Source organism: Dendrobium catenatum, unplaced genomic scaffold (assembly GCF_001605985.2).
Source record: "Dendrobium catenatum unplaced genomic scaffold, ASM160598v2 fragScaff_scaffold_1593, whole genome shotgun sequence".
Lineage (NCBI taxonomy): Eukaryota > Viridiplantae > Streptophyta > Magnoliopsida > Asparagales > Orchidaceae > Dendrobium > Dendrobium catenatum.
The window spans coordinates 153,180-172,485 of NW_021320055.1; the positions used below are offsets into that span (position 1 = coordinate 153,180).

At 36.7% G+C, this 19,306-nt stretch overlaps 1 protein-coding gene across 1 annotated transcript; it reads left to right on the forward strand.

The window, feature by feature from the left end:
• The first annotated feature begins 750 nt into the window (after positions 1-750).
• Positions 751-17,015, forward strand: LOC110104300 (serpin-ZXA). The gene is made up of 3 exons (XM_020833339.2): positions 751-1,026; positions 1,157-1,696; positions 16,042-17,015. The coding sequence occupies exons 2-3, from the start codon at positions 1,172-1,174 to the stop codon at positions 16,825-16,827; spliced, it is 1,311 nt and encodes a 436-aa protein (XP_020688998.1). The 5' UTR covers positions 751-1,026; positions 1,157-1,171; the 3' UTR covers positions 16,828-17,015.
• The last annotated feature ends 2,291 nt before the right edge of the window (positions 17,016-19,306 follow it).

The window sequence follows — 19,306 nt, forward strand, 5'->3', positions numbered from 1 at the left end:
AATGATAATGTTGCGTGGAGAGTTTATGGGAGGAGATATCAGGCGATGGAGAGAGGGCAAGATTATATTTGAATAATTAAAATGAAAGACTACGATTTTGCTTGGAAAGAAAAACAAGAGAATTTTTCGATAGTAGTGTCAAAAGATGAATATGAAGGGATATTTAATAAATATGAATTAAGACTACAATAAAAGGGAATAAGAAGTGTAAGAGATATGAAGTACAAAGAATATGAATGGATATTTAATGAATACAAATTAAGACCGCAAAAAAGGGCAAATAAAAAATATAGGGTATACGAAGGAGGGAATACGAAGAGGTATTTAATAAATATGAAGGAAGACTAAAAAGTATTAGGGAATCCAAAATATTTATTCATTTATTTGCTTAAATGAAAAGTAATTATATATTAATTATTTTTAAATTATCAATTAATCATAATAATATAATAAAATCAAAGGCCATGATTCTATTTGAATAATTAAAATAAAAGGTGGAATTTTGTTTGGGAATTAACTCAAGCAATTTTTAATAGTAGTATAAATTAAAACGAGGTTTTTAAACTAAATATTAAATTAATATTTACTCAACTAATCACCTAATTAAGTATTTATATTTTAAATTATATTAATTATGCTAATTAAATTATAACTTTTTTTTGATCGGGCAGATTAAAGGATTCCAGGGCAGGATGGCTGGCAGAAAGCCTGGAATGCCTTCGGTCGACCACTCGACCAACAGCCGGCAAATCTCATTAATGCCTAATTAAGAAATTAAGAATTAATCAAATCCTCATACGTGTGTTGGCTTTCCCGCTTCGGTTCCTGCTTCCTCTTCCGCTTCGCTGGTTTGCGCTGGCTAGAGCTTCGAACGTTGCGATTGCCGGTTTTGCTTTTCCTCTTCTGGATTTATTCGTTGCTGTTTGCTTCGCGTGAAAGTGGAGTTCTGAAAGAGTCGAAGCGTCTCCGCCTCCTCCCACGACGTTGTTCCTGTCGGATCGGAAGTGCCAGGAGTTCGCCGGCAAGGTAACGATATTTCTCCCCTAACGCGCGCTTCTTCGGTCGGATTTACGAAACCCGCAAAAAAGTTTGAATTTGGAAATCCAGGGTTTATACTTACCGTGAAATTTAACTTTGATTTTTTGGCGTTTGGCAGGATTTGGAATCCACCATGTATAAGAGCAGAGCTTTGACCCCTTGCAGCCATCTGTTTCAGCATTTCTCTCATTCTTCTAAACACCAGATCCCCTCCTTTTTTCGCTACCATGGAATTGAACACCAACGACAGTATCATCGTCTCCTTCCGGAGTATATCGCCCAAGAACCTACTCACACACAAATGGACTCGTGCCTTCAAATAGCTAGGTTGAAAGGGATTCCGGCTGCGGATGAAGGCTCCAATTTCGTCTTCTCACCGCTCTCTATCCGCGCTGCTCTGAGCCTGACGGCTGCCGGCGCAAAGGGGGAGACGCTGCGGCAGCTTCTGTCCTTTCTTGGCTCGCCGCCCTTCATAGACCATCTACACTCTGCTTCTGCACGCCTCGTTGAAGCCGTACGTGAAGGAGACAGTGAGCTGCTTCTCTCGTTTGTCAACGGGCTGTGGATTGATCGCTCTGTGACGGTCAATTCCTCGTTCATGGGGATCGCTGCATCCATCTATCATGCGGCTGCCGAGTCCGCTGACTTCAAACACGAGGTAAACCAACTTCTTCCCTTTCTAAATCAATTTATTTTGAGTTTAAATTACTATTATAATTTTAAGGGGCTGTTTTGGTAGAATCTAGGATTTTATTAAGTAGGATTTCGTAAATCCTCCAAATCCAGATTTAAGAAATCCCGAGGGGTTTAAATCCTGAAAACTGTTTGGTAACTTTCATGATAAATGTTATGTGACTGTTTGGCTATTCCATTCAGGATTTAAAGAGGTTGAAATATTTGGGCGGAGTTTTTTCCTTCCCGCGCCAATAGAGCCAGAGGATTTCGGAAATCCGCTGAATGAGAGGATTTCAGAAATCCGGGATTTATGACGAAAAGGCGGAATTTTCATCTACGACAGCTTTCATTTTCCATGAGATTTGGTTTTGCATTTTAGGCCGTTTGGCTGGATTTCGCCTCAAATCCACCTCAAATCCGGCCTAAATCCGCATACCAAACGGCCCCTAAATCTTGATCTATTTTACTTGATTCATTGATTTTGATGCGAACTAACTTAGAGCCGAAGGAAGATTAAAAAAAACACGTTTCAGTAGTTGAAAATGAACTAGTAAGGGCTTTTGCTTGTGTTGGCAAAGCTGATTCACAGCAAAAGCAATATCTGGCCTAGTTATGGTTAAATACAGTAGAGATCCGGCAAGCTACCTATAGTGTTTAGGTTGAGTATAAGAGCAGAAGTTGCATCAGCTGGCGCTAGCTTAGGTGACAAAGGAGTTTGAACTGGTTTGCAGTCATGCATTCCAGCCTTAATTAGAAGCTCAGAAATGTACCAAGATTATGTAAGTAGCAGTCCATTATCAGTTTGAAGTACTTCAATACCAAGGAAGTGGTGAACTTGATCAAGATTTTGCATAAGAAATATGTTTTATAAATTATACAGCAAATGGTCAATGACAAGTCTATCATTTCCAGTTAGTAAGATATCATCAAGATAAACTAAGTCTTGCAAATAGAGATTTATGCTAAGATAACATCAAAGACGACAAAATAAACTTCATAAAACATTAAGAACAATAAAAAAATTTGAACAATTAGATCATGTGATAGCAAGAAACTAACAAGTAGAGGCTAAACAACAACAAAAGGTGAATCAATTTAGACTAGCTAACATGAATTGACACAAATCCAACATTTAATTAAGGGATTAATCAATAGAGTTTCTATTTGCTCAAATTTAAGTAGAACTTGACGGATTAATCAACACATATGAAATGATGCTACTATAGATGAAATAAGAAGACCAATATTTAGTTAGATGAAGAATAAGAGGAGGGTTTGATACTTAGCTCATGAATAGGAGGAATAGAGTCCTTGATGAAATGATGGCTAGTTCCTCCTTGGCTTTGCCCTTATAACCCTTGTTCTTTGTTGAATCAATGTCCTTGTTGAATTAGTAGAAGCTAGGTTTCTTTGGAGAGGTTCACGATTTTGGGGTTTGGAGGGGAAAACTAGGCTGGCTGCATAGGGAGGAGGAGGGGAGAGATGAGTTGGCTGATTTTAGTGGCTTGAAAAGAAAAAAAGTTAGCTTGAGAGGTAAAGAGGTTGGGGCTGGCTGCTTAGGAAAGATAAAGGGTTTATGTGCCTTGCTTGGGAAGGGGATTAGTTGGCTTGGGAAAGGAAAAATAGTCATTTTGGGAGGTGAAGAGGTGGGGCAGGCTGCTTTGGGAAGATAAAGGGCTGATCTGGCTTGCTTGGGAAGGAGATTAGTTGGCTTGGGAAAGAAAAAAATCAGCTTGGGAGTTAAAGAGGTGGGGCTGGCTACTTTGAGAAGATAAAGGGCTGATGTAGCTTGCTTTGGGAAGGGGAAAAGTTAAAGTGGTTGTGGATCTCCAAAAGTCACAACTAATTGAGATAAGTGCTCAATTAATGTGAATTAAATGCAGAATTGGGAAGCCCATGTGAAGTTTTGTTTCTGCTCCAGGATCGTTGAAATTTGCTCCAGAAATTGCCCAGATTGCTCCAGGTGATTTTTCTCCCAGGATCGGCCAGGCCGATAGGGGCATCGTCCCAGGCCGATCAGTTCAGTGCAAAAGACAGAGAGCAGGACTTTTTCAGAATTAATTATCGTCCTGAGGATCGTCCATGGAATCGGCCAGGACGATGGGTTTTTGGTCTGATCGTCCAGGACGATCGAGGCATCGTCCCGGGACGATCAGTGGATGGCACAAGTCAGAGAGCAAGGGGTTTTTGAAAATTAATTATCGTCCTGAATCGTCCTGCGAAATCGTCCCAAGACGATGTGAAATTGGTCTGGACGATCGTGCGATCGGCCAGGACGATCTGAGTATTTTAAAGCTGAAATCAGGTCATTTTGAAGAGAGAGAAAATCAAAATAAATATCTAAAATCAGCCGAGGAGAGAGAAGCTCGAGGAGATTTGTGGAAAAGTTGATTTTCGGGCGACGACGGGCCGTTTTTGTCCGTCGTGACAGTTCAGTAAAGTGTTGTACGCAAGGTAAGGCACATTCCGCCTTTCTCAATTTTCAGAACGGTGCAATTTGAACGACTTTTCTATCCGGATTTCATTTTTGTTAACTAATTTCGTCCGTATTTGTAATATCTGATTTGATATGACTTCTGTTTTCGTACAGTTCTGTTTGATCTGTTCCGTATCTGTTCTGATTTGATATATGTTCATATCTGTTCTGATTTGATCTGTTTTGTTCTGATCTGCACGATTTTGATACCTGTCTGATTCTGTTCTGGTTTCTGTACGGATTTGGTTTGAAGTGTTTGGTTTTGGATTCTGGAAGTTTTGATTGGAGGTTTGTTGCTTTGCTGAGCTGTTGAGCTCACCCTCGTTTTCCGCGTGTGTTTTTCAGGCTCTGGGAAAGGGAAGGAGGTCTTGGACTAGAGTTCAGAGTTTGATCAGATCAGTTATAGGTATTTTGTACTTTTTGATTTTTGTACAGTCATGGCTTTTCTTCTTTGTTTTCTCTGTCAGCCATGTACTGTATTTGTAGATGATAGTTTTGAGGAAAAGAAAAATATAGATGATTTGTTCCGCTGCATTTGATGTTTCATAGTAGCTCTGTGTTTGTCTGTTTTGAGTTGAAATATTTGGAAGAATCAGTTCCGAAGAAAATTCCAAAGCCAGATCCTGGTCTGTCTGTTCGTTAAGCTGGTCGCGGCCCGGTGCGGGCGGGATCCGTCTCGGGTCGGGTCGTGACAGCCCAAGGGTCAAGGGTGTTGGGGAGAAGGTGGAGGAGGTTAGAGAGGAGGGGGGGGTTTGGTTGAGGGCAGCAGGTTGCTGCTGCTGTGGGAGGTTGTTTGGGCGGCTAGGGAAGGAGAAGAAAGAGATAGAGAGGGAAGATGATACCAACCAAGAGCTCACACGCTTTTGGGTATTTATTTGCCTTTCTCTAAAGGACTTCACACACAAACTCAACTCATCAAGAAAAGATGAAATATATAACCATAAATTTATATCAAAATATTTATCGTCCATACAAGAGAACAATAGGCCATATATATAGGCACCAAAAATATGAAAGGAACAAAAGACAAGAAGGCCTTTGGCCAAACAACACAAAATCTCCCTCAGTGAGAGTAAAACTACAATAAAATAAATGACACCATATAAATCTCATACAACACATGAAAACTAAAAATATAAAGACTCAATCAAGACCGTAGATCTCCAGCCTCTACAGTGATAAACCTTCCAAGCTCTGATGTCCCCATCAGCACCAGACCAGGTGCTTATTTGCTTGAGAGAAACAAGCTGGGGTTTGGGGAACAGGTTGATGTTGCAAATTAAAAATAGCTTTAGATTTTAGATGACCTGTTTAAGATCATGTGATCAATGGATGAGAAGGAATAGTTGTAGGCAAGGTGATAGGAGGGTTAGACGGCTGAAAAGTAACATTTGTAAATGTATGTAGAGGTGAAGGAAGAGAAGTTGTTTTAGTTATATGGGTTGGAAACTGAGAATTATTAGAAGTTGAAGAAGAGGTAGATGATGAGGTGGAGTAGACTAGCGGGTACAAGAGTAAGAGGATGTATATTGATGGATGAAAATGTTGTATGAGCCCTTTGAGGAGATGAGAGAAATGAGCATATGTTTTCATGGAATTTAACATGTCTAGATATAAATACGACCAGTGCTGGGTTCCAAACTTTTATATCCTTTGAAGTTTGGAGCGTAGCCAAGAAAAACACAAGGGGAAGACCGAGGATCAAATTTGGTGTGTAATTTGGAGGGAAATCATGGGTAACACAGACAACCAAAAACTTTACGATGTTGATAGTCAGGTGGGTGCTGAAACAAATGTTGATAAGGTGAAATATTATTGAGAGCCGAAGAGGGTAGTCAGTTAATAAGATAAGCAACAGTTAAAAGTGTTTTAACCTAGAAGCGACGAGGAATATTTGCAGTAAATAAGAGAGCACAGAGAGTTTTGAGAAGATGACGATTTTTATGTTTTGCTATGCCATTTTGCTCAAGGGTATATGGGAAACTAAAGCGATGAATGGTACCGAAATGAGTGAGCTTTGTCTGAAAAGCATAATTAACAAATTTGCCACCACCATCCAATTGTAAAGATTTGATAGGTTTTTTGGATTGTTTTTCAACAAGAGCTTTAAAATTGAGAAACTTCATAAATGTCTCAGATTTACATTTCATAGGATAAACCCAACAAAACCTAGAATAATTGTCAACAAACAGTAAATAGTATTTATAACATTGATGAGATAACACAGGGGCAGGTTCCTATATATCAGTGTGAATTAAGTCTAAGACATTGAGAGGAAATAGTAGAGGACAAGGGAAAAAGGTAAACGACGACTTTTGGCACTATCACAAGTAGAGTAGTGAGATGAGGTGGCAGGAGGCAGGCACAATTGAAGATGTGTTGACAGGAGGCGTTGAGTGGCAGTGGACGGATGACCCAAGCGTTGATGTCATATACTTGGAGTAGAGCAAGATGTGAATAATGCAATGGGCGAGTGAAGTGATGACTGAGCAGCCTGGCTTAATAGGATGTAGGCCGTGGAGGCTTGGAACCTGTAACAGAATCCTGTTGTCCTTAATAATGAAACCATGAGCATTAATAGAATAAGGGTTGTCAGCAACCAAATGAGAAACAAAAAGGAGGTTGTGAGTAAGTTGTGGAACATGAAAAGATGAGGTAAATGAAGCATACAAGAATGAGTGGGAAGAAGACCTTGACCGGAATGAGCTATGGGAAGCTTGTAATCAATACCCACTTGTACTTGAGAATCATTGGTATAGGACTAAGGAAGCCTCAGCTGAGACATGTTTGAAGTTAAATGATTGGATGCACCTGAATCCAGAAACCAGTCTGCATTAAAAGTATTTTCCTGAGTTAGGTTGGCTTGCAGACTGGCCTAATACGTAAGATCAGTTCGATGCCAGCATTTGAGAGCTGTATGACCGGACTTGCCACAAATCTTGCATTTGAGATACGCTGAGGAGAGGCGATTACCACTGGTGGAAGCCCACCACTGAAGAAAGGAAAAGAGCGTCCACGAGCACCACAAGTAGACGATTGAAAGATGCCACGATCACGACCTCTGTATGCCGCAAGAGAAAACGTAGAGTCAGATGAGGAATCAAAAGACTTATCTCGAGCTTGTTCAACAGCTTTATTTAATTCCTCACTACATTGTAAAGAATACAAATCATCTAAGCTAATAGGATGAAGTTTTGTCCGGATTACAATTTTAAAAGCATTATAGGAAGAAGGTAGCCTATTTAGAGTGTATAATATGATATCTTCAGGGTCTAAAGATGCTCTAGTAGCTGTAATAGCATCAAATTTTTGTTTAATGGTAGAGAGATATTGAACCATAGCGGTACCTTCATTTGAAGATGGTTAAGTTCATTTTTCAACTACATAATTCGAGAACGATTGGTTGCTTGCAAACTATGATCAAGAGTGCACCATATGTCATGACACATGTTAAGATTGAGCACATAAGAGAAATAAAAGACAATAGGACTTAATGTGGAAAAGTCCAAAATAGGAAAAAAACCATGGAGTCATACCACCCCAAGAAATTCACTATAAAAATTGAGAGAAATAATTATAGATCTCTCTTCTCTCTCACTCTATCCTTAATTCTCTTCTTACCTGTACTGTTCTCACCATTGAACAAAAAAATGCTAAGTAATTATTTTTAATTATCATTAATTATTAATTAATCATAAATTAATTATAATTACTTAAATATAAATATATTTAATTTTTTAATTAATTTTTTTAAGTATTATTAGTTATTATTAATCATAATTTGATCATAATTAAATTAAGTTTAGTTATGATTAATTATTCTTAATTATAATTAATTATTAATTAATAAATGTTAATTATAATTAGTTAAATCTAACTATAATTAATTATTATTAATCATAATTAATTGTAATTAATTAATTTAATTATAATTGATTTAAAAAGAAGAAGAAAATGAAATGCTTGTCTTGCCTTAATTATTGTGCTACCAACACCACATCGCCGGTCTCTAAGGTATAACCCCTCTAAACCTTAAAACTTGAGAGCACACCTGGAAGCTTGCAGCGCGACAAAACACTCACCTATATACACTTTTGTTAGCATGATGGGAGGAAGTGTGTCACACTGCTAACAGCGAAGTGGGTGATCCAAAAGTCTCATTTTGGCATTCGCGGTGCACCAAAAAACTGCATATACATGCCTTTATTGCGCGTGGTGGGATGAGAACCCGGAGCGACGCCTATGGCGAGATGGGGTTACTTGTAAGTACTCATACGCGGGAAAATAACTGTATTTTCAAACTGGTCCCCTCGAAAGACCCCATGCACGTTTTTATTAGCGTGGTGTGAATGAAGACACGGCCGCGGTGTCTAAGGACACCTACCATACACGCTTTTATTAGTGTGGTGGGAAGGCCCAGACTCCTATAATTTTCCCCTAAACAGGGGAGATGCCGGGAGGTTGCCGGATTTTTCAGCAAATACTGAGGACCTGATTTGAACTTGATTAAACGTACGGGACCTTATTTGAACTTGAACTTGAATTGGAAATAATGAATAACATTGAATGACCTAAACTTGAGTTATGTGCAAGAGAACTCGAGCTCAAATTTTTGCAAGTGCAAAGGACTTTAATTCAAATTGAACACTTACTTGAACTTGCATTTGAACATCAAACGAGATGAACAACTACTTGGACATTTGAACTCAAACAAAGACTTGGGTTGGACCATAGAGAACTTGATGTAAAAGAATTTGAACCCAAAGTGCTTGAACTGGACATTAAATGAAATTGAACAAATATAAAAGAGCTCGAATGAATATAAAGAATTTGAGTAGAATGATAACCAAAATGCTAGTGGAATTGTCATTTCATTTTGAATGTGAAATGCTAATTAAGAAAAGTTTGAATAATTTAAACCTCATGCAAGTCATCGTGCAAGACCTTTAATGAATGTTATAGCTAGTTCGTAAAGGCTATATCATATGCAAATCTCTAACCCTTAATCAACAATAGCACCAACACTGTCATTCATGTCATGAACCGATTGTCGATGCAATAAAAATTGTACTGCATGTAAAGTGTTATTTGGAGGTGACAACAGAAAATATGCAACCAATATGTATATGAAAAGCACATCATGCCTATAAGAAAATAAAAGAAGCCATCATGAAGGAGAATTTGATTGTCACTAATGGCAATTGACTGGTGGATCAATGCATCGATTTGATGATATTCGACCACCTACAAACATACCAAACCTTTGCAAATGAGGAAGGCAAATGCAGACATGCACCTATGTCGTTATTTGTGAACAATTATAGAAAGATCGTCGCAACAGGTAAAGGATATCACAATATCCTTGTAGTCAAACATCATTTAGCACCAAGTAAATACACTGAACCCTATGCAGATAAAGTCAATATGTCTGTAGCATACCCAAGCTACTTACCAGTCGTTAGAGCAAAGACACTATAATGTTTCCACAATTCAACTCCGAGGAAAACAAATCAAGCGAAAAGGTGTAACAACACTTCAGGATACCCATTCGACATTCAAAATGTCAGTGCAACTTAAAGGATCTCACATGCAGTGAAAAAGACGATGTGACACATCTAGATGTGTTCAAGTGAATGTCAATATATGCTATAACAGGCCACCAGATCTGTAGCACTCTTGCAGGCAGACAGAAGTCGTTTACGACCTTTCAAATTGAATATTCCATTCAAGTATCAGTTGCCCACAACTGACAAATGTTAAATATTTTCAAAATGCCCCGGCACATGCACTGTAATTTGTCTACACATAGGTACACAATAGGGATAAGTGCAATCACAAGACCCATATGGACCCAGACAAACATGTTATAAGTACACGTGGCGTCTAGGGATGCTGCGCTAGTCAATAAATTTAAATCATATCATCCTAAGCAGGTAAATAGGAGTTGAAAAGGTTCAATAAATAATTATAAAATGCCCCCAAACACCCGCATGGGCCCTGATGTGCATGTTATGGGCACACACGTGACTTCTAAGGATCCTGCGCAAGTCAATAAATTTGAACCCAATTCTCCTAAGCAGGTAAATAGGAGTTGACATGGTTCAACAAATAATTATAAAATACCCCCAAACACCCTCATGAGCCCCGAGGAGTGTGTTATGAGTACACATATGACGTCTAGGGATGCTGCGCGGGTTAATAAATTTGAATGCGATCCTCCTAAGCAAGTAAATATGAGTTGAAAAGGTTCAACAAATAATTATAAAAAGCCCTCAAACACCTGCATGGGCCCCCGCGAGCATGTTATTGGTATACACGTGACATCCAGGGATGCTGCACGGGTTCATAAATGAATGTAGTTCGATCCCGATCCTTCTATATGGATAGATAGGAGTCGACACGGCTCAAATAATCAAACATAAATACTATCAGGGTGTCGGCTGAAATATATATTTTATACGTTCATATAAGACCTTCAAGGCCTCCAACAAAGAAAATTCATTAATAAAATCATAAAGCTAGCAACGAAACATAATGCTCTATCGATAAGTAGATAGAGTCGACAAGGTTTGGTCAACAAAGAGCAATGACGCCAAAATTATTCTGATGATGGCCATGTTGAATGTAGATCTCAACCGGAGGAGTTAATTCCGAATATTCAAATGCCCTCAAACTTCCACCAAAATTCAAATATTTTTAAGTGACCTCAAAGTCACCCTGATGATAGCCATGTTGAATATAGATCTCATCTGGAGGGATCAATTTCAAATATTTTCAAATACTTCTCAAATACTCATAAAGTCTAAACTCCACAAAAATATCAAAATCCAAAAATATTTAAAATTGAAATCCAATCATAAAACACTTAAAGCAAAATTCATCATCCTCCGCAACAGTTTGCTGAGGCGGACAAATTTAAAATTAACTTTAACTCACATAGGACAAATGCCTAGTCGAAAATATCATTAGGATCTATTCTCAAATAGTCTCATGCCAGTAAGAACGTTGTACGTGTCCTCTGGCTAGCGATTTTTCCATCAAATGGCATCATAGGATAAACGATTATGACCCGGGCCCTTTGAACCGAGTGATTTTGCAGCCAAATGGCATCACTAGATAACGGTTATGGCCAGAGCCAACACGTTCCTTAGTGGCATCAAATCCTTGAGATATGAATCAATATGATATAATCGATAGGGTAAAAAGTAGTATGTTAGCTAAGGTGGATTCAAATTTATCCCCTTAGACAAACATCCACCACAGGTCTATATGGTCCCCTTGGACGAAGCAACTCATGACTGCCGACAAGGTTCCTTCTGTCAGGTTGGGTCGACTACCTCCTCTAACTAAGTAGACCAGGGACCACGATGGCCCAGGACGACGGAACCATGAAATTTTGACCAGGTCCATCATCCATCCCCCCACCATCCGCTTTAAGTGCAAGATGGTGGAAATTTCTAATTTTAAATATCAAACCTACAAACTCTCCAATTCCCAAGCCTGTTGCTGCTGCTATATTCCAGATAACACGTATTTCTATGTATCTGATTGACGACTTGCCTTAATCAAAATTTCTCTCTCATTATCGGGAGGGGTAATTAATTATAGGGTCTTGCGCTTATAGGAAACCAGAACTCAGATCATAAAGTCCTCGAAAAAATGGGGTAAAATCTCTGGGTAGTGTTTTATCTGCAAACCCATCTGCCTTCCAAAATTTACACCGGAACTTAATTCTGTTAAAACTCCCCCGAAGAAAAAGTAGCGGGGGAGGCCAGGTCCGAATTTTCGGAGCCCACACCCATGCACACTGCTGCTGTCTTGTTGAATGGCCGCTTTTGACATGAGTCACATGATCGCTTCCCTACAGCTGCCTTGTCAAGTCCCAAACAAATCACGTCTTTATACGCCCCTGAGCTGCAACAACTTCCTCTCGATTGCCTCAACCTCCAACCCGCCGCCTTTGCCGCAACCTCCACCGTTATAGCAGCAGCCGGGAATCACTTGAAAGCCGCACACTACCACCACCTCCTCCTCTAAAATTTTTAGAGTATTAATCTCATCTTTATGTTGATGACAAACATTTATGAAAGAGGAAAATAATTGAAATAAATGAATGAGAAGCAAATTTAAAGGCATTGGACTTCACAGGATGAGGCAGAGGAGATACCAATTTGTTATGATGATGATTCAAATAAAGACCTCCTTAGTGATGATTTTTTTGTTGTTGCCAACTATTTCAGCTCTGTTTAGTAATTAAATATGGATCAGTACGATACTGAAAAGGAAGAAATTTAGAGTTGAATTTAATATTATATGATATTTTTCTGCAATTCCTATATTTTATATTATTTTGCTCTTGCATTATTTGGATTTTAATTATATTTCATGCAATTTATCACTTGCTACTTTACGTCTTGTGCAATTTGTTGTTTCTTATGTATGGTAATTTGTTATTTGATAGTTCAGTAAAAAATTAATATATGATTCTTTAACATATAGTTTGATTATCATATAAAAAATCATTTTTAACATTTATTTTCACTATACACAATATTCTTTTTATTTTGAGGCTTACGCCTTGCCTCATAGATGAAAAATATCTCAGTGCCCAATTGCACAATTTTCAATCTTGATTAGGAGCATTAGACCTAAGAAACTTAACTCGCTGAAATAACAAAATTTCTATGGCATTATACTTGCTTTAATAATGTCAAATTCTTTTATAAGCGTCTTCACTTTCATCAACTTCATTTATGAACAAAGAGGTAAGCAGAAAATTTTTTTCTTATCATATATGTTCTCTATCAAGGACTTCAAAGATAGATGTGTTTTATTTTCTTCCAAACATGTTAGAATATTTGACCTTGGGAATAAAGCAAACGATTGGAAGTTAAAATACTTTTATATCAAGTGAGCCAAGGGATGACTAATCAAGACATGGCTGAGTAATTATTAAAAATAAACTTGCATTATTTTTTTCTTTGGTGGATGAGTATGAAATATTTATGAATAGGAAGAATAGAGAGTTATATTCTCTTATGTAGAATTAAGTCGATGATGAAGATGGCCTTTAGAGGGAAATATTTTAGCTGTTTCTTATGTGTATTATATTTTTAGAATTTTTTACAAATTTGTTCCTCTATATTATCGGTGAAATGATGCTTGCAAAATAATTATAAAGTGGTTGATGTCACCTCTGAAGATCCCAAGTTGTCTTGTTTTTTTATGAGCTTGATAATGATGTGAGCGTCCCTTCTGAGGAGGAACCCTTATTGAAGAAGAAATAAAAAGGGATGATGTGCTATGGATGATTTTCACTGAAGTGGCTATGATCTATGATGAAGTCTCTCTTGCTGACCCACCAGTTCCATCAACTTTTGTTATATTTGCTAAGCGTTTCACTGTTTCTATTACTGAGAAAATATCTAGTTAGAAAGAAAATACTAAGCCTAGTGCTCCCAAAAATGTAAAGAAGTTTGCAACTAGTCAGCGTACTTGAATTGCTATTTATAAAGTAGTGGCGACTCGAAAAAGCACAATAGCAAAAGAACCAATGATATTGCTGATTGTTGGAGTAGAAAGGCTAAATAGACTTTGGTTCAACGTCTTCAGAACTTCCAGCTTCCCTTCATTAATGATGAGAAGATGTCAACTTTATGGTGTTACAAAGACTTCTAGGGTGGGCAAATCAACTTTCATGTTGATCCACTATATGATTGAAACTTGGATTGACAGTGGAACATTGGAATTAAGAGACTCAGAAGTTCTCAAATTTATTCTAGATTATGCTTTAGTTTTTTAATGATTTAATTTGTATTTAAGTTGATGAATTTATTTATATTTTGGGGCTTATATTTTATCAAGATAATACTAGAAAGTTCTAGAAAAAAGGAAGTATGATGTTAAAACTTAAGATATTAGCCTTGAATCTTATATTTACGGTAAGGAATATTGCTGGGTAGTACCTGGAACCTAAATCTAATGTAATTGAATGCGAGAGATTTATAACTTGAAACCTCACATAATGCTAGAAAAGCCTAGCGCATTGGCCTTATAATCTTGCCTTCAATGGATTGTAAGCTAAGCCCTTCCAAGCATTTTGAAAGTCATGATGCAAATAGTTTCCATGTAAATGCATGATAATTAAAGCTAATTTATTTAAGAATTGAGTCTTATAAGCATGAATGTTGAGAATGACAATCATTCTAACTCACAAAAATTGGAATTAATTGAGTTTAATGATGATTTTATATTTGGCATATTCTTATGAAAATGGCAGACAATTAAATACTGATTGTATAATCAAGGCCTATTAGGAGGCAATTTATTCATTTAATTTTGAAACATTTCCTTACAATATCGAGTCATGTAAGGTTAGAGGGAAAAAATATATGAGGATATCCTGATTAATTTCCATTTAGGATGAGCCTAGATGCTCTTAGATTTGCGCTGAGATTAATGCCATATTTAGTATCTATAAAATGCACTAATCTCGATATAAAATCCTTTAGGATATCCCAGTGCTTTTTTATAGTTATGAAAATTATGCTCAATGATTGATTTTAGATTGTTAGTACATTTAAAGTTGTTCAAATGAAATCAAGGCTTGGGTTTTGTATAGATTTGTTAAGGTTTAAAATTACCGGGCACTGTTTATCATATAAATCAATGATGGATATAATACATTTATTAGTTTTAAACTTTAAGCAACTTCCAAATGAATTCTTGAAGTTAAGGCTTCGTTTGGGACAGTTTTTTTATTGTTTCTTAAAATGGAGTTTTAGTAAAAAATGAAAAAATTTTGTACTAAAATTTCATTTTAAGAAATAGTAAAAAAGACGTCCCAAACTAAGCCTAAATCAGAAATTTGCCTCTTGTTGCTTCTACCGCATAACTACTAATGCGGTGCATATATAAGGAGAGCAGATGCCATTCCATCCACTTTCTCATCTGCAACGTTTATCTTCTTTTTAGCTGTTTTAGTATTATGGAAATTTTATAATGTAGTAGCTTAATATTGTAACAACGAAAAAGATATAAATCTATGCTGGAAGAAGAAGAGAGGAAGTAGCTAGAATATGATTCAGTAAACACAGTTTCTGTTATTTTCTTGTTGTGGTCTTCTTCTCTATTGTCATGGGTTTTATTGTAAGGCTACGACGCCATCTACGGATATCTCATTTGGCTCTAATTTTTCTATACTCCAAAAGAAGTTTTAGGCTTCGTTTGGAACGGCTTTCTTATTGCTTCTTAAAGCAACTTTACAGTATAAAAATTTTATTTGTTGTACTAGAAATCTGCTTTAAGAAACAGTAAGAAAGCTATCTCAAACAAAACCTTATACAAACCTAAAAGTTCAAGATGTTTGATATTGCTTGAAAGGCTTTAATTTAAACGTAAAATATAATTTTTAATTAAAAAATATTTATAAGTGAAATGTCATATAAAAGTTATAACTCCATATATTATTTTGATTGATTTAAATATGATACAATAACTATTCTAATTGAGCAGCTGTGTGTTCAATTTAAGAGTGCTGTTGTAGTGTTGAGGAATTTTGACTCAAATTAAATTTGAATGGCGTCGCATGTAAAAACATAAAGAAATTTTTATTTTTCAGTATTTCGGCCAAAATATTTCAGCATTGTTATGAAAATAATGCTAAAGCCGTCAAATGTTTCATCTATTTGCATTGTTCGGATGACTTGAGCTTCTTTAAATTACTCCTTTACCTTAAAAATGTTCATGTATTTGCAGTGTTATTCCTTTCTTTTTTTTTCCTCATAAAGTTCAGTAAATCCCATGTTTTAAAGTGGATCATTCAATTGATTTCTGTTTTCATGATGTACAAGGCTCCGCTCGAACAAAAGAAAATAAACGATTGGATTGAACAAAAGACCAATGGGATCATAAAAAATCTTATTCCTGATGGCACAGTTGACAACGAAACCAGGTTAATCCTCGCTAATGCCCTCCACTTCAAAGGAAAGTGGCAAGAGAAATTTGATCCCTACATGACCCGAAGTAACTATTTTTATCTCTTAGATGGTAGCACCATACAAGTACCCTTCATGAGCAGCAGAAAAGATCAATTCATCTCATCTTATCATGGATTCAAAGTCCTCAAACTGCCATATAAGCAACAAGAGAACAACCAAGGAAACAGAAGCTTTTCCCTGCTGCTTTTTCTTCCAGACGAGATAAACGGACTTGAAGATCTTATCAACAGAGCCGTTTATGATCCAAATTTCATCAACAGACACGTTCCTTGCAGAAGAGTTAAAGTTCAACCCTTCATGGTTCCGAAGTTTAAGATCTCTTTCAGCTGTGAAACTACTGATGTACTATCAAATCTTGGCCTGAAAAGCCTTTTTAGTTGGCCAGCTGCAGATTTGAGTGGAATGTGCTTGGAATCAGCAAGGCTTTATGTATCAAGTATTCGCCATAAAGCTGCTATTGAGGTGGATGAAGAGGGTACGGTAGCAGAAGCTGCAACAGCGGTAACGATGAGGTTTGTGTGTAACATTAAGCCGGTGAGCTTTGTTGCTGATCATCCTTTCATGTTTGTTCTTCGAGAAGATGTAACAGGTGCTATTTTGTTCTTTGGCCATGTCGCGAATCCATCAGTTTTAGGTTGATTAATGCATCTATATTCTTGTAGCAGAAGACAAGTCTGCCAGCCACAATCTGATTTGGTGTTTTGGTTAATACAATGAATTCATCTTGACATTTGATAGTTGGTTTAAGTGTTAAATTAAACTATATAAGTTGTTTTATTTATTTATATGCTTTTGACCGTTGAGCACTTAAACTCGCATATAATTAATCTGTTTCTCAATGTAGATTGAATTGTTGGTAAATTTTTATATGTGGGATCATATACTTATACATATAAATAAAGTTTTATATATTATAAGCTATCTAAAATTGAGTCAAATAAATATGTGATCTATTTAATAATTAAATTATTAGTTGACTTATGTTGCATCTCAATTAAATTTGTATGAAGTTAATTAATTTGTGTAGAGGCTGAATATTTATTTTATTTTAATGATAAGCTGAAAAAAAATATGAACACTTAAACTATAAAAGGGTTGTGGTACCTAATATAAGTGGTGAAGTTCTCATTTCCCTCATTTTCCATCTCGAGTGAAAATAAGGGGTCTCTTGCTCTTTTAGAGAACGTTGCTTCAAACGTGGAAGATCGAAAACCTTGATTCTGAATTTCAATAGATTCAGGTACATTTCAGATAATTCTTCTTGATGATTTGATATATCTTTCGGAGGCGATGAATTATTTTTTTGTCTCCAATGATTCCTAACATGAATGATAAATGTCTCATCTAATAACACTATGAAGCCCAATCCTCTTGTTTGTTAAATTATTAGTTGTAGATAAAAGGCGTAATTATGCCAGTAGGAGAACAAACAATAGATGAAAGATGGACAAATGTTCTGAAACAAGTAATAAGAATAGATGACTTGCATATGTTTTCTTGCAATTCTTTTCTGTTTTAATTATATCATTATAGGTATGGACAACTTTATGGAGTTATTTTATTTGGGTTATGTAAAGCCTATGTGAATGTCTTGTAAAGATTTGTTTTCTATTTTATATTTGCACATGACTGTGTGCAGTCACTTACAATTATATTTGACATACGCACACATCTGAATAGGTGCTTTATAGCAATTTGATTGTTTTAAAGGTGTCTACAACTCAAAAAAAATACTGAAGTACACATCTATGTAGATGTATTTAATAGTAATTTTCTTTTTTTAAATTACACAGTGTTGTGCTACGGGCCACTTGTTATTTCGTGCAGATGTATTGTCGTGCGTGCAAACTCCATTATCATTGCTTGTGGACAAGTAGTAGACATTCAGAAGTCACCAGCTGTTGTATGTAAGTGAATTGTGTTCAGTGTAACATCCCCCAATATTACTGGTAGGTGAGATTGTTATGTGCATCACAAGCAGTGGCGGAGCCAGAAATTTTATTCAGGGGGGCCTAAATTAAAAATAGTTCTATTTGTCGTCTTATTACTAGAGTCAGAGGAGATGTAAGATCAAAATTAAAAAGGCAAATAACATGACTCTTAGAGCTTATAGAAGACATAAATATCTGTCACGGGCGGTCTCCGTTTGGGAGTGAGAGAGGAGCGAAAGATAAATGAAAGTCGTACTCAAAGTCGTGAGTCGCAAGTCGTGAGAGATAAGCAAAGGGGAAAATGAAGCAGGCCGTTTGGGTCAAGGGCTAAAATTTACTCGAGATTTTTTAAAATATTTTCATTTCAACTAATTTAAGTGAGTTTTAAATTCAATCATTTTAATACCATTTCAGCTAAAATTTACTTGATATACTTTGAAATAAAGTTTCAAATAAAAAATAAAGATTTTAACTAAAACTTATGTAATTTTTTTAATGAGATTTTAATAAAAATATATTAATTGTAGAGGATAACACATTTTAAAATATATCTAAATATACATATAGGAGGGTGGCGTTAACATAAAAAAATAAAAAAAAAGGTGGATGGTCAAATTCCCTTTGCTTGATGGTTAAATTTACATATTAATATTTATGCTTTCCCAAGGCCGGTCCTTCTAGTATGCCCGTCCTCTCAACGTATACGCAGTCGGGAGACCGAAAACCAACTCGTAGCAAGGTACATTGGAGGGCTACGAGAGGCTGTCCAAGACAAATTGGAGTTGAACTCGATTTGGTCTTTATCCCAAGCTGTGAATTTCGCTTTAAAAGTGGAATCACAAATGCAGCGGCACTCTCGCAGCTATTCTGTTCGCCGCCATTCTACACAAGAGGCCTCGGTGGAAGGCCCGAGACCTGCAGCACCTTCGGCCAAGGTGCAAACTTTGACTACCAATTCTCCAGGCACGGGTGGAGCAGAATCCAAAATTCAGTTCAAGGCTAATTAAGGCTCCGATAAAAGAAAATCCATATGGTAGACCAACCACATTGAAATGCTTCAAGTGTTTCCAGCCTGGGCATAAATCGAACGAATGCCCAAATCGGCCGCAAGTCCAATTGCTAGAGGGAGAGTGCCCAGAAGAAGAGCAGAATTATGGAGAAGAGCCCAATGCGGAGGTCTTTGCTGA

Coding starts and splice junctions, on each gene's coding strand:
- LOC110104300 (XM_020833339.2), top strand. CDS start 1,172: ATGTATAAGAGCAGAGCTTTGACCCCTTGCAGCCATCTGTTTCAGCAT. Junction 1,697..16,041: donor CCGCTGACTTCAAACACGAG/GTAAACCAACTT, acceptor ATGATGTACAAG/GCTCCGCTCGAACAAAAGAA.